This window comes from Phalacrocorax carbo, chromosome 1, assembly GCF_963921805.1.
Source record: "Phalacrocorax carbo chromosome 1, bPhaCar2.1, whole genome shotgun sequence".
Taxonomy (NCBI): Eukaryota; Metazoa; Chordata; class Aves; order Suliformes; family Phalacrocoracidae; genus Phalacrocorax; species Phalacrocorax carbo.
In genome coordinates, this window is record NC_087513.1 from 183,934,312 (window position 1) to 183,948,257 (window position 13,946).

Below are 13,946 nucleotides of genomic sequence, written 5' to 3' on the forward strand. Positions count from 1 at the left end.
TATGCTGGCGGCGGGAAGCAGGGGCGGCAGCGGCGGCGGTTGTGGTGGTGTTGGGGCGCCTCCGCCCGCCGCCGCCGCCATGAAATCGCCTCAGGCCGAGCGGTCGGCGGGTCAAGGTGGGAAGCGGCGGGACCCTCTCCTCTTTCCTCTGTCGGGGTGTGTGTGGAGGTGGAGGTGGGGGTGGGGGTGGGGTGTGGGTGGGTGTGTGTGGAGGTGGGTGTGGGGGTGGGTGTCGGGACGCAGGGAGTGCGGGTCTCCCCTCACAGCGCGGGGGTCCGGAGGCGGGCAGCGCCCGGCGGGCACTCACCTCACCTCACCTCACCTCACCTCACCGTACCGCCGCCCGGCAGCGCTGGGGGAGGACGGCGGGGGCCTGGCGGAGGCGCTGGGGGAGTTCGACGCGGTGCTGGCGGAGTTCTCCTGCCCGGCCGGCCGGCGCCGCTTCCACTACGGCGAGCACCTGGAGCGCATGAAGCGGCGGAGCAGCGCCAGCGTCAGCGACGGCAGCGGCCTCAGCGACTCCGAGAGTGAGTGTCCCGCGGTCGGTCTGTCCATCCGTCCCGGCCCCGGGGAGGGGAATCACAAGCGGGTGTTCAACCAGCGCGTCCCCCTCCTTGGGAGGGGCAGGGATCACCAAACGAGAAACCCGGCTTCGTTTACTCTTCAGGTTAGGAGTCGCGGGGGTGCAAAGTCTGGTCCCGCTGGTTTGATTCTCTCGGTGTTGAAGAGCAGAGGAGGGAGGGAGGGAGTCGCTGGAGCGAAGCCACATCAAGGTCTGTCCCTGAGCAGATAAAGCCGAGAAACTCAGCGGGCGAGGGGCGAGGAGCCAGCCGGCTGCCGGAACACGGAGCTGTCCCGGCGGCTTGGAAAGATGTCCCTTCCCCAGGTTAACAGGGACCCTGCCCTCTGTCTTAGTCGCTGAAGTATCATCAGCTGAAAGAGGTTGAACTAAAGCGCCCCTTTCCAGAAGAGATTGAAACTCCTTCAGGCTTGGGTTTTAGTGGTATCACTGTTTTGGAGGTGATAATTTTAAGTTAACTTGCACCCAGCTATATCAGACGTATACGAAGGGTGCACGTAGAACCATGGCACAAGAAGGGTGGGAGGCAGGTACGGACTCGCGACCTGCTCTGAGCAAGAGAATTCGTACTACATTTTTTTCTTGCAAACTTGGGAAAAGGTTTTACTCCTCTTATTTTCTTGCTAGTCAGGGAAAGAAACCATCTTTCCTCTTCGAGACAGTGAGCCTGGAAACTGCTCTTCTCCTCAGGAGAAGTAGACTCACGGGCTACTTTGTCAGAGTAAGTTCTGGTAAAACACAAGCTGTACCCATGGTTTTTTTTCAGTTCCTAAACTGGACAGGGCAGTTGTAAGAAGCTTATCTGTTTTTTCAGTTGCTTAAAATTGCTCCCTTAATTTCTGTTTCACAACTTTATCTGTTCAGTGATTTACCACACAGTTCTGTTGACTTAGTGCTAAATCTTAATATAATCTTCCTAGTGCTTAAGCAGTGAGAGCATAGCTTCTCCATGTTATCAGAGTCCTTTATTTCATCGTTGTGGGTAGGATTCATTTAATTTCATTAACAAGTAACATTTTACCTGCCCTGAACTTGGATACCTTGCCTAGCAGTGTCTTTGAGGTTTGGGTTTTTTTCCCCTGTAGTCAGTGGAGGTGTGTAGATCCAGATGCTGCTCTGTTGTTTCATAATGTAGTGGGTGAACCGTGCCTTGCAAGTATCTCTCCCTCTGAGGGAGGTTTGGAAATGCACACCTGATTTAGGCTGGACACTAGCCTTTTGTATGGCTGAGGGTGTGTAAGGTGAGGTCTGCCTTTACTGAGTCAAGCTGATGAAATGTGTGAGCTGTTGTAAATCTAAGTCTATTATTAACTGCAGCAGCACAGCCCTAGCGTTACTATTTCTTGTGCAGTGTTCAGTGTTGTAATATATTAACCTCTCACATACTTTTACCACAAATGACACACTTGAATCGAAGGTGTGAAGGTTCTCTGTCTAGTGATATAATCTACTGTTTAGGAAAAAAAAAGAAAAAAAAACCAGTATCAAGAACTTATTTTTCTTGTGTGGATAAAGACATCTGTAGTTGTTTGGCATATCTGCTGTGGTTCAGAAAACTTGAATTTTGAACAGTGCTTAAAATAGCTGGTTTAGGATGGGCAGGAAGGGCCTTTTGAGGAAGATGGTGTCCTCTGACAGGCCAGGAGGCCTGGTGAGAAACAGCATGCTCATGCAAATTGGCAGACCAGATCTTCAGGAAGATCTGGGAAATAAAAATCGGTGTCAGAAATCAGCACTGATTCAGGCTGAAGACAGTAAGAGGATAGCAGGATAGACAGGGTTTGGCTCTACACGAAGTCCTCAAGGATCTTGTACGAGGAACTTGTCAAACTCCCAATACAGCTACAGTCCCTACGTCTATTTTAAGAATAGAATACTTACTTGGGATCTTTCTGTTCAAACTCAAGGTTTTTTCCCCATAGGTTCACATTTCCTTTGGTCTCTATCATTTAGTACAAATGTAGTGCTGAGTTCATGACCTTACTTTTCCCATGGTACTGCTTCGGTTAAACATCACTGCAGGATCAAGGACAAAATGGACTGAAAGAACAAGTTCTGACACCACAAATCTGTAGCAACGCAAAAGAAATTCCAACAATATTATTGGCAGATAGTTTGAATGATCCTCTTGTCCATGAAGACTCTACATCTTTGCAAAATCTTGTTGTCCAGCGCCAAGACTATTCCTAGTACACTTTGTCATGTATGCACGGAACAGTTCAGATTATCATATTTTAGTGCTATCTCTCCTTGTTCGTCGGTTAATCTAATCCTCCTAACTGATGTGGTGGGGCTGAAGGTTAGGTGTATGTATCTTTAGGCCACTCCTGCAGTGTTATCTTTTGGGTCTAGGGTGGGACTGTAAGGGGAGGTAACATTTTAAACTGTTGTGGCTCTTTTGTTTCTGGGCCCCTGAATCAACTAGTATCAAGTGGTTGTACTTGAACAATGCTGTTACGTAGCAGTGTAAAGAAAGCCTTTCCTTTCCTGGGGCTTCTGCCATGAGGATGAGCCCGTTTAATTTAACAAAAGTATTTACAGGAGATTTTTATCAATATAGTTAACCCTCCAAATATTTCTTTTAGCCTTAAAATATCCTCTAGAGGGACCTAGTGCCAAAAGTACTAATGAAAATTCTTACATTACATATTTCAGGCTCTTAAGAATAAAAAAAAGAATTTGAAGACACTGCTGTGGAAAATGGGCATGATAGTACTTGGCTCTCTCACATCTTGTCCTGTTATTTGACTAAATGATCTTTGGATAAGGTCTGTCTTGGCTATGATGAAGTATTGTACATAACACAGTGGACTCTAGACCTTACAGTAATAGAAAGGCTCGCGTGTGCAGATGTTCATGATGATCTTAGTACTTGGCCCACAAGTATTGCATTTAACCACAACAGCTGACTGGGTCAGTGCTGGAAATCATGATGCAACTGGTGAGTTACTCCAACAGACATTCTTGAATTGCTGGACTGTGAGTGAGTACCAGTTATGTTTCAACTTGATGTATTCAACCGAATTGAAGTATAGCAGCTGTGTGCTTTAGGGTATTAACCATGCTGAAACTTGTAAGTTGAGGGATACCTTATAACTCTTTGCTATTTACAGTGTATGTCGGTTGTGATAAAGCAGGATTTGTGTTAAGCGAGTGCTGTGCTGGCAAAAGCCACCAGCGTAGATGCAGCTATACTGATGAACTCTTACAGATATCATTTGCTTCTTGTGTGTTGGAATAAGCTCGCAAAGAAGAGTGCAGGCTTGCCTCTGTAAATTTTATGTCCACTCAGTGCATTGTGCTACTACAGTATTTGCAATGTCAGGACAGTCTTCCAACTTCAGGCTTAGGATAATGAATAGAAAGTTGGACTGTATGGGAGGCTGTGAAGGGAAGCTCTTTAACATTTCTTGTGCCAAAGCTTTAACAACCCCAAAAGATAAAAAATTATCTCTTGTTGTGCTCTCAGAAGTGTTTCATGCTTCTAGCTCTGGATATATTTTCTTGAGATATGTTCAGCTTCCAGCCCCTCTGTTAAAAGCATTGCAAAATAAATGCATCGGTTCAGTTCTTGCACTTATGCAGCCTGCAGTGTATCTTCATAGCTATTTTTAGGAGTGTGTAAATGCTTTCTGACAAATACCCCCTGGGTTTTGAACACGACAAAAGACCTTGAATGCATCTAGAACTCTTAATTTCCTAATTTCAAAATCAAGCAGGTGCAGGCTTACTAAGGGGTTGCACAACATCTGTTAGCACCCAGTGCCTGGTATAGTGTAAGCATTTGTGGTTACGTGCCATGGATGTCTCCGTGTGATTGTGCTAATGCCTCTGCTATCTAGAGACAAAGCATAAGCTGCTGTTAATACTGCAGCACTCATCCTGAAAAGCCTGCTTATATTTGTAATCTTTTGTAGAGAAGGTACAGGAAAAGGCAACAGAAATGATTGAAGAAATAAAATAGTTTCCAAATGACTAAATAAGCTGGGACTCTCAGCCCAAAGGAGAGATGACTTGGGTGGGGACAAGCTAGTCTTCCAGAAAATCCTGAGTGACATTAGGAAAGTGACTGCTACCTCACCCAGTATGAGGAAATCAAATTAAATCAGTATGTTTCAAAGAAAGAAGAGGACCTATTTCTTCTCATGGTGTATTGTTAAACTGTAAAATATATTGCCTTAAGGTATCATGGGTGTTAAAAAGTTTACATTCTCAAAAAATAACCAGATAAAATCACGATGGAAGGGATGGGGCTATTGGGACTGCTGTTGGCTAAGATGCTACTGCTGTCTTAGAAGAGATACTGATCTGTACCTTGCTAGAACTTGGTAGAGTTTATCCTGAAGCTATCAGGGTATGGCTGCACCACTCAAACTCTCCTACAGGCACCTGCTATGAGTCACTATGAGAGGTAGGATGTGGGGTAGGTGAGCCTTGGTTCTCAGCAGCAAATCCCAGTCTGATACAATGAAGAGGAGAATGTTTTAAGGAAGTAGATTGTTTTTGCAAACTTCTAATGGCCTGTCTCTAAGAAGGCAACACAATATTTATAAGGAAAAATGAAGCAAGGCTCTCATGGAGAAATAACCTTTTATTCAATCGTCTGAGAAAAAAATGCTTTATTAAATTACTGATATATTCAAAAGGAAGAAAACCCAGAAGTTTCAGGTGTATAAGCTTTTTTCCAGGTATTTCAATTTAATGAGAAATGGTCTTTTTTTTTTTTTTGTCAGATTTCCTGTTTTTGCCTCTCCAGCATACCTGTTTCTCTTACACTGTAGAAAGGAAGCGTTAGTAAAGGGGAAGGTTGGAGCTGGAAACACTGCCTCACAGATAGTAAGTGTGGTGGGGGAGTAGAAAACGAAGCTTTGCATATAATGGAAGGCATGCTTGTACATCTGAATTTCAGGCTTCCAAGATAGCTTTCTTGTAACTATGTGATTTGGTATCTTTTAAATCAGGAAGCCTAGACATGTAGATAGTGAAAGGTGTGATTTTTGTATCAGTGTTGGAACAGATGTTCCTTAGCTACGTAAAAAACCACAAAAAATAAACAATGCATCCAAGTGTAACTGTGACAGTGATAAAAATAAACACTATCCTTGAGGGCTGCAACATATGTATTGTGAAACAAGCTCTTTCCATCATGAATATTTCTCACTTCTACTGTTGGCATTAGAAATTCCTAATTTTATCTTTTATTTATTATTTGAGCAAGTAGGCTATGTTGTGACTAGCAATGAGTTGTGCAGTCTCTTTGTTAAATGCTGACCTATTGTTTTATAAGAAATTCATGGCTTGTAGAGACTAAGGTGGAATTTTAAGGCTCCTCTCTGAAAACTGTTCCTCTAAAACTTTCTCCACTGAAAACTGCCAAAATGTTACCAACTCTAGTGCTCTTTAAAATTGTATCCTGAACGATGGTACTAGAAAAAGCATAATATTAAAGAAGTCAAACAGCTGAACTTTTCCGTTGTCTGTTCTAAATGAAAAGTTTGAGGTTTTCCTCCTTCAGTTAATTACAGCCCAGAACCTTTCAATTGCTCATTTCATGGGGACATTCTATATTTACATGGTATTGCAGTGGTTTTTCTTTGTGGTTTAACCATATACTGGAACAGCAAAGGTCAATACTAACTACAGATTACTTTGCCAAGGTAAAATATACCCGTATTTATTCCAACCCACTAATTCTGTAGCTAGTGCTTTAGTTTGACTCATGTAAATCAACTCAGTAGCTTAACTCTCAGATTTTAAGGCCTTTTTTTAAAGAGACAGTTTTGAAAGCTGTTTTTAAAGCAGCCAAAGGGATATAGTTTATGTATGTACACAGGCAGTAGAACCAAAATACAAGGTGAAAAATAAGTAATGAACGATAGATGAACTTGCATCGCAGTGGGAGAGAAGGGGCTGGGTGAAGGAGGACAGCAATGATGAGAGATCCTCGGCTCAGCCTCTGGTTATTGGGTTGCAGGAGATGATGTATTTGTGTGGCAGTGGAAGTCTTCCAAGGGCCTTTATTGGAGGTGAATGAGCAAATCTTGGCTGTGGCAGCTTGGTAGAGAGCAAGGACTGAAGTGTCCTTTTCCCAGAGCTTTCTGCCCTACAGCCACATGCTGCCAAAGTGGATATTCTTGTGCTGTGGAAATCACAAGTATTTTTTCTAACAGTGCATTATTTTCAGCAGTTATAATGGCCTTGATAGTGGAGTCAATGCATTCCTCCTTCCATCACCAGAATTTCTGGTGCTTGGTGGCACATGTATGCCAAAGGCTGTAGCTAAAGCATGTTTTTGCTTTTTGAGAAAGATAAATGTTGATATTTCCCTGAAACTATTAATATTACAACCCATGGGGAGGTAACACTGTTTTGTGAAAATATTCCACCTTTTGAAACTGGATGAAAAACATTCAGATACTTAAAGCAGTTCTGTCGTATTTTCTCTTTGCCCAGTAAGTATTTCCCAGTGTAAGGTTTGTGGAAGCCAGTACAAGATAACATTTCCTGGTTTCAATACATTGTGAGGTGAGCAGTCAGGACTTTCAGCTGCTTGTAGAAGGAATATGGAGAGAAAACAATGAAAAGAATCAAAGGTGACTGCTAGCTCGGATGTGTGCATGGATATAAATAAAAAGAATTGCGTGAATAGTTTGCAGCCAGTTTAAATGGTTTATTAAAGCTTTTGTAACTTGAGTTGCCCTCACAAGCATTCACAAAAAGAACTTTTTATTCCAGCTGTATATAAGAGCAACTGGAGCTTTGGATTTGGTGTACAAGAAGGATTGGTTTGTAATATAAATTTTGCAGCATCACTACATTTGGAGTCTGGATACTAGTAGCGTGGACTCCACATTACAAGTACACTCCGTTTTGTAACCATTGTTCTCTGGATTATTTTTTTTATTAATGCAACTAACTCTAAAAGCCGTAAAATATGCAATAATTTGAAAGTTCTTGTCCTGCTCTTTTCAAATACATTGCCTGGACAGGTAATTCCATGGTCTATTCTGTCAGTGTTTCAGTGAGTTGTACTTTTGTCTACAACCAGGAGTACAGCTCTTTGGTACAAGGACTGTTTGTGCAAGGTGTTACAAGTTATTTGGCTCTTTTGTGATGGTAGGGGTTTGTCCGGAACAGCTAGCATTTTCCATTCTAAGTTTCTCGGTCATTAGGGTTTGCACCTTGGCTGAAAAGAAATGTGGTCTTAGTAGAAAGTTGCTCTGTAAGCTGATTTCAGGAGGAAATTTGTAATACTGTTACTTTCAGTCCTTTAACGTACAGGGTTCATATTGTATAGTACAACACTGGTGACACATCCTTGCAGAACATGTCAGATTCCCCCCTCCCCCCCTTAGGTTGTTACATTTTTAGAAGCTACTTTTTAAATAGCTTATTTTTCCATTTTTCTATCTAATATTATTTCAATTCTGCATTATATTACTCAAATCTTTCTTATATCTGAAGTTTCAGGTAGATTGGTTTTGATCTGCTCAGGTTTGGAGAGGAGAATAGGCACTTAAGAGTGAAAATAAAGACATTGCAATAAAAAGGTAGGATGAAAAAGCATACCCCTCTTTCTAAGCAAGAAATACCAGCTGGAGACTGATTTGGGCAAGCAGATGCCCTTCACATCATCGCTCACATTTGCACAGTGGTGCAGGTAGCGTGTGCTTTTGCTGGAACAGGCTCCGAGCTGATTGCAGAGCGAACTGTGAAAGATAACAGTACTGTGGTGGACCAACATACATGTGGAAGAAGAAAATACTCTGGGTTGAAGGTTCTCACAAAAGCCTCTTCAGTGCGTATTGCAACAGAGGTAGGCTTGGAAGCTAGCTAGCACAGACGAAACAAATAGACAATCAGCCTATGGCTGAGGAAACATCTGACAGGCTTAGTAGATGCAGAAGTCCTGTCTGGTCTGATCTGTCACTGTACCAGTATACTCCTGTGGACCGTGGTTTTATGCTGGTAAGAATTGTGGCTAGAGGAGATGGGGTATAGAGACGCACTCTTCTTCCCAAAGATGGGGGGGGAACTTATGGTAGAGGAGTAGTCAGCTGGGGGATTGTCTCTGTTTGATACCTGCAAGCATTGTGGCAGAGTTCAGTGAAGGTGTAGATGTACAGATCTTGGCAAGGTGAGCTGTGGTCCTGCCCCCTTTTGCGAATTCAGCAAGACACCCTCAGTTTTAACTGAGGCAGTAATCTCCTGGCATAGCATATGGGACAGGTGTCCCAGGAAGTGTGACAGTTCTGACCTGCGTGGACTTAATGCAGTGCAACCATCTCCTATGCTGGGGCTCCAAGGATAAATGCTACGTGTGCTGCAGGTAGGCAAAATTGCTGGCCTCAATGGCAAGCAGTGGTAGTCACCACTCCATACAATGAGACACAAATTTATTTCCTAGGAAATGTGCCAAATAAATGGAGACCGCTGCCATGTTCATATTACAATGGTTCCTTTTTGTAGAACTACAGTTTTCAGGTCACTGGCTCAAAACTGCAGGAACCAGCAGCTTTACTCTCTCTAACACAATGACAATTCCTCCTTCCTGTGCAGCAATGACTAATGCTTTGGGTGCACTGTGCATTGTGGAAATCTCTTTATCTTGCCTCTTTTCTTAAAAAAAAAAAAAAAAAAAAAAAGTTTTTTCATACTTTTGAAACTTAAGGCCTTGTCTAAATTCCAAGAACATCAGAATGATATTGGAACATTTCCCATTGCTTTCCATGGCATATAAAAGCTTTCTTTGAAAGACCACCTAAAATGAGATTGCAAAACATCTCGTGTGCAGATTTACTGCTTTGTGATCTCAAGAGTTACAGAATAAAAGAAAATTAACAGATGCCCTAGAGTTTATCTAGAACGCAAGACCTAAAGCAGCAGAGTATGGAGAAATGGGTGAGTTCACTTCAGGGATGAGGACAACGCTGAACGTACTCTCCATGCTGGGGGACTATTCTCATCCTGGGACTGTTTATTCAGCTTTTTAAATAGCTTTTGAAAAATTCAGGTAACCAGAATTTCCCAGAATATTGTGAAATGGGCAGGTCATACCAGGCCTAATTGAGTGCATGGTGGGATAATTGCCATTCCTGTAATATTTTCCAAATGATACTGACTGCAGGGAAAGCTGACACTTTTCTTACTGGGGCATGAGGATTGGGCCTGGGACTGCTTGCTTTTTAACAGTAGGTGGGGGAACAGCAGCCTTCACACAACAGGTGATTTATTTGCCTCTCTGGCTTTAAAGTCTGTAAATTTGAGTTCCAGAGTTGTTGAAGCCCATGTAGGAACTGTACCATTTCTCTCTTTTTTCATTCTATTGCAAAATTGCAGAATGTGTTAATTTTACTTTATAATGTAACTTTTTACAGGTGCAGATTCGCTCTACAGAAATAGTTTCAGCCTCAGTGATGAAAAGCTTAACTCTCCAACTGCATCTACTCCAAGCTTGCCGTCTCCATCAGTAACTCCGTGTAAAGGTAAACTTAAATTTAACTGTTGACGTTTCTTCCTGGTTCTCAACTATACAGGCTTCTTTTTGTGAGCCAGGATTCACATGCATGCGTTAGCTCTTTTTTCTTTAAAATGACAACAAAACTAAGGATTACTGTTAAGCACGCTACAGATGCAGGTATTACTGTGTTGATCGCAAACAGCAATAGCACACTGCATCCACACTTTTTCACAGGTGACCCAAGAACTCTTCTGATTTTGAAACACCACACCGTATTAGGGTTCTTTGGCTGATCGGGAATTACACTCCTTACAGAATACTTCACTACTCACAGAATTAACTTGTGTTACTTCTTACTGAAGCACCTAAGTAGCTTAAGTGTCCCATCTGCATACAGAAATACTTAGCCTGAGTGCAGGGGTGCAGTAGGTGACTCCTTCGACGCTAACACAGTTACTCAGATCCACATTGACCTTGCACTGCTGATGCAACCTATATATTTACTAATACATACTAATTACTCCTCTGTAGCTATGCTGTTTCAAAGTGGCTCCCTGTATTGCAGCTGATCTAACTCCTCAGAGACTTGTTTCATTCAGGTTAACTTAGATTAACTCTGGAGCAGACATATCAATAAAAGAATGGTACTATACAGTGGCAGTCGTTACAACTGGTCTTCTCAGATGCATGCTCAAGAGCTTTCCATGCTTTCATGTCTTTTCCACAGTGACCAGTCACACACACAAAAAAAAGTGTCAAATGCTTTCTTTCTAATTAGCATGATACTAGGGAGGAATAAGGAGTAATAGTTAATAAAAAGTAGCAAAAGAGTTCAGTTAAACTGGCAGGAAATACTTGGAAAGGAATTTACCCTAAAGGTCAAGATGCTCTTCCTGATAAGAAGACAAAAAGATAAAAACAGAGTTGGAACTGGCTTGGAACAGAGCACAGAAATGAGAGACGGAAGCCACTTGCAGTAAAACTAGATTGAATGGAACCAGTGGTGATCTCAGGAGTGGAAATTTAGGTGGATATTTGGATCCAAATTTATACTGTATGGACTGAGATCAAAGGATCTGACATCACAGAAAACCAGTGATACCGACATGATTTAAGAGGCTGAGATTTGGGTAGGACTGGGAGCTAACTGGGTGGGGTTTGACTGGGGCCATGAATGCAATATCTGAATACACGCAATAAGGAAGACTCCCACAGTAGGAAGGACATGGATTAGGTGACATATAGGTTGGGGTTTTTTTCTCTTCCACTTCAGCCTCTGCTTTTTAAAAAAACTACACAGAGGATTGCTTTCGTTCTGTCAAATGGAAAACTGTAAAAACTAGAATTTTAATTGATTCCCCTGTTTCCTAAGAATGCATTTGAACATTGCAGCAACCCTGTCAAACGTCCCTGAAAACAATCCACAGCATGTTTGGTACTACTGAAAATGATTTGGGGGATTGTGTGGTTCCAGTTTTTCTTTTGGCCAGAGAAGTATGTCATGCCTAAGCAATATTGCCTGTCTCTTATTTTGCAGCAAAGCTTGGAGACACAAAAGAACTGGAAGACTTCATTGCGGATCTTGACAGGACACTAGCAAGTAAGTAGATTTTTTTCTTTTTATTCTTTAAAGCAGGCTGCATCTCTCTTGGTACTGTCAAAGAGCAATGAAAGCCAATGTATGGGGTGAGGGAAGGGTAGCAATAGTTGTCTATAACCTGGCATCATTTTAGTTTGCTAGTCCTATGGATTGCTATGTAGATAAGAAGGTAAAGTAGACACTAAATTCTGGTCTTTGCCGGAATTTTCAAGGCATTCAGTTTAGCTTCTGTGATAAAGGCTGTGCTTTGATGAGCCTCTCTCCCTGCCTCTGAGGCAGCTGCAATTCACCCCTCCTTGACAGTGTATAGATCAAGTAAACGTCACTTTCTTAAATACTCAAAACTCAGCTAAAAAGTTGGGGGTTGTTTCTTCATTAGAAAGCTAAGTAACTGGAGGAGTAACTGTAGCTGAGGGAAACCTTTTTATTTTAGACTCTGCTTTATGAAAGAATTGAGGAGCAGATATCTGTACCTATTGACTTAGATTAAATGTCAGCATCCTGTTTGTTCTTGTCTTTACCAGGAATGGAATTTACATAACTTTTTCTGTCACTATCTAGACAACCTAGAATTGTATTTTCCAGTTTCAGGTTATTCATTATGATTTTTAGAGAAAAACAACAAAACCTGTTCCCAACCATGTACTCTCCCTATTCTTTCTGCTTTTTCCTGTGCTGTTACAGACATGATACTGTTTTGGAGTTTTTTGTGTATGTAACCAGACTGTAGAGCCCAAAACAACAAGTTGTAGGACTAGACCCTAAATAGCATGAACGACCACCCTGCCAGAAAGCAATGAACTGAGGATTTCTGTATTCATTAGGTATTTTCCCTTCCCTGTAATTCTTGAAGCCTTGGCCATCTGCTTTGGACTTAAGACAGCTGCCCTTATGAGCTTCCTACTTCCCTGTTGTCTTACTTGTATCTTAATCCTGGTTTCACTTCGCTTACTTAAAATACATTTCTAGTTTCCTGACTTCTGTCATGGACGCGTGCTTGAGGTAACTCCATCTTTACCATTGAAACCTCACTGGCTGATTGCTCTTCTGAAAAACCTCTGAGTTTGAAGGTTTGTGTAGAACAATGAAACCCCCAAACCACCAAGTATTCACATTGCTGCATCTTGCACAGCTGTGTTACAGCTAACTCTTAAGGGGCTGCCTATAGTATATTGGTTTCATTGTACCCTCGCAAGGCCCATCTAAGGTGAAGCCAGGGTTTGCCACCTGCTGTAGTGGTTTGGTGGTGGTTTTTTTTTCTTCCCCCTCTCAACTAAGCAAATCTCTAGTTATTTCAGCAGTCTCTCATTTATACAGTGTCACTCATCTTACAGTGAAATACTATCTGTATCATACATGGAAATTCTGAGGGAAAAAGTCCAACTTCCATCTGATATTTTTCATCACATTTTTAAGGAGGAGTTGTATTTATATGCTGAAGTTACACAAAACTTTGTACAGATTGCTTTTCAAGCCTAATGTACTATTTGGAACAGTAATAGCCTTAAATTTTTAGACGCTAACCTTTTGGCTCTCGTGTTAATAAAAAAAGGCATAATTTTTGGCCTGTCAAGCAGTCTAGCAAGCTGGGCATAGGTATGTATATCAACAACATGCAGTCTTATTTAATGTAGAACTTAATGATTTTGTTTTGTATTTTCAGGTATGTGAAATCAATCTTTGCATTGTGCTTGCCTTTGAACGTCCTCTGAAGGATAAGCGACATCAATCACTGAGACCTGCTGCCCTTGTCTGATAACTTTGCTACCCCAGATATTCACCTTCCGAACATAACCTTTGTAAACTCCTACAAGTATTTAACTGGCAACATCAGTTTCGTTACTTTGCAGCAGATGGTGTAAGATAACTTAAGTGTTACAGCTGTATTTTGCTTTAAAATATAGCTTTAATTTTAATTTAAAGTTGCTTTTATGAAAATATATTTGTAATTTTATATAGTTGAGAACTTTTAATGCTTTTTTCCATTATAGTATATTTTTGTATGCAAATAAAGCCTGAACTGGAATCCAGATGTCTGAAAGCTTCATATGGACTTGTGAAATCTGAAACATAAGTACAGATCAAGCTCTTATTGAAAACATCGAGCTTTAAAATATCTGATAAGGGTGTATTTCCTGTTAGGCAAAACGTGTGATGCTTCATGTGGAACTTCATATTTTTCTTTTCAAATTGCTTACATAAGAGAATTTTGTACTATGTAAAACTAATACAATCAGGAAAGTAATAAAATTGGTCAAACTGTTACTTCAGATTTGCTTTAATACATGTGAAATAACACCGACTTA

General features: G+C 41.5%; 1 protein-coding gene across 1 annotated transcript; it reads left to right on the plus strand.

Moving 5' to 3' along the window:
* Positions 1 to 11: 11 nt before the first annotated feature.
* RGCC (regulator of cell cycle) lies at positions 12 to 13,905 on the plus strand. The gene is made up of 5 exons (XM_064440805.1): positions 12 to 116; positions 351 to 527; positions 9,958 to 10,065; positions 11,578 to 11,640; positions 13,304 to 13,905. Exons 1-5 carry the CDS (start codon positions 80 to 82, stop codon positions 13,309 to 13,311), a joined length of 393 nt encoding a protein of 130 aa, XP_064296875.1. The 5' UTR covers positions 12 to 79; the 3' UTR covers positions 13,312 to 13,905.
* The last annotated feature ends 41 nt before the right edge of the window (positions 13,906 to 13,946 follow it).

Coding starts and splice junctions, on each gene's coding strand:
- RGCC (XM_064440805.1), top strand. CDS start 80: ATGAAATCGCCTCAGGCCGAGCGGTCGGCGGGTCAAG. Junction 528..9,957: donor CGGCCTCAGCGACTCCGAGA/GTGAGTGTCCCG, acceptor AACTTTTTACAG/GTGCAGATTCGCTCTACAGA. Junction 10,066..11,577: donor ATCAGTAACTCCGTGTAAAG/GTAAACTTAAAT, acceptor CTTATTTTGCAG/CAAAGCTTGGAGACACAAAA.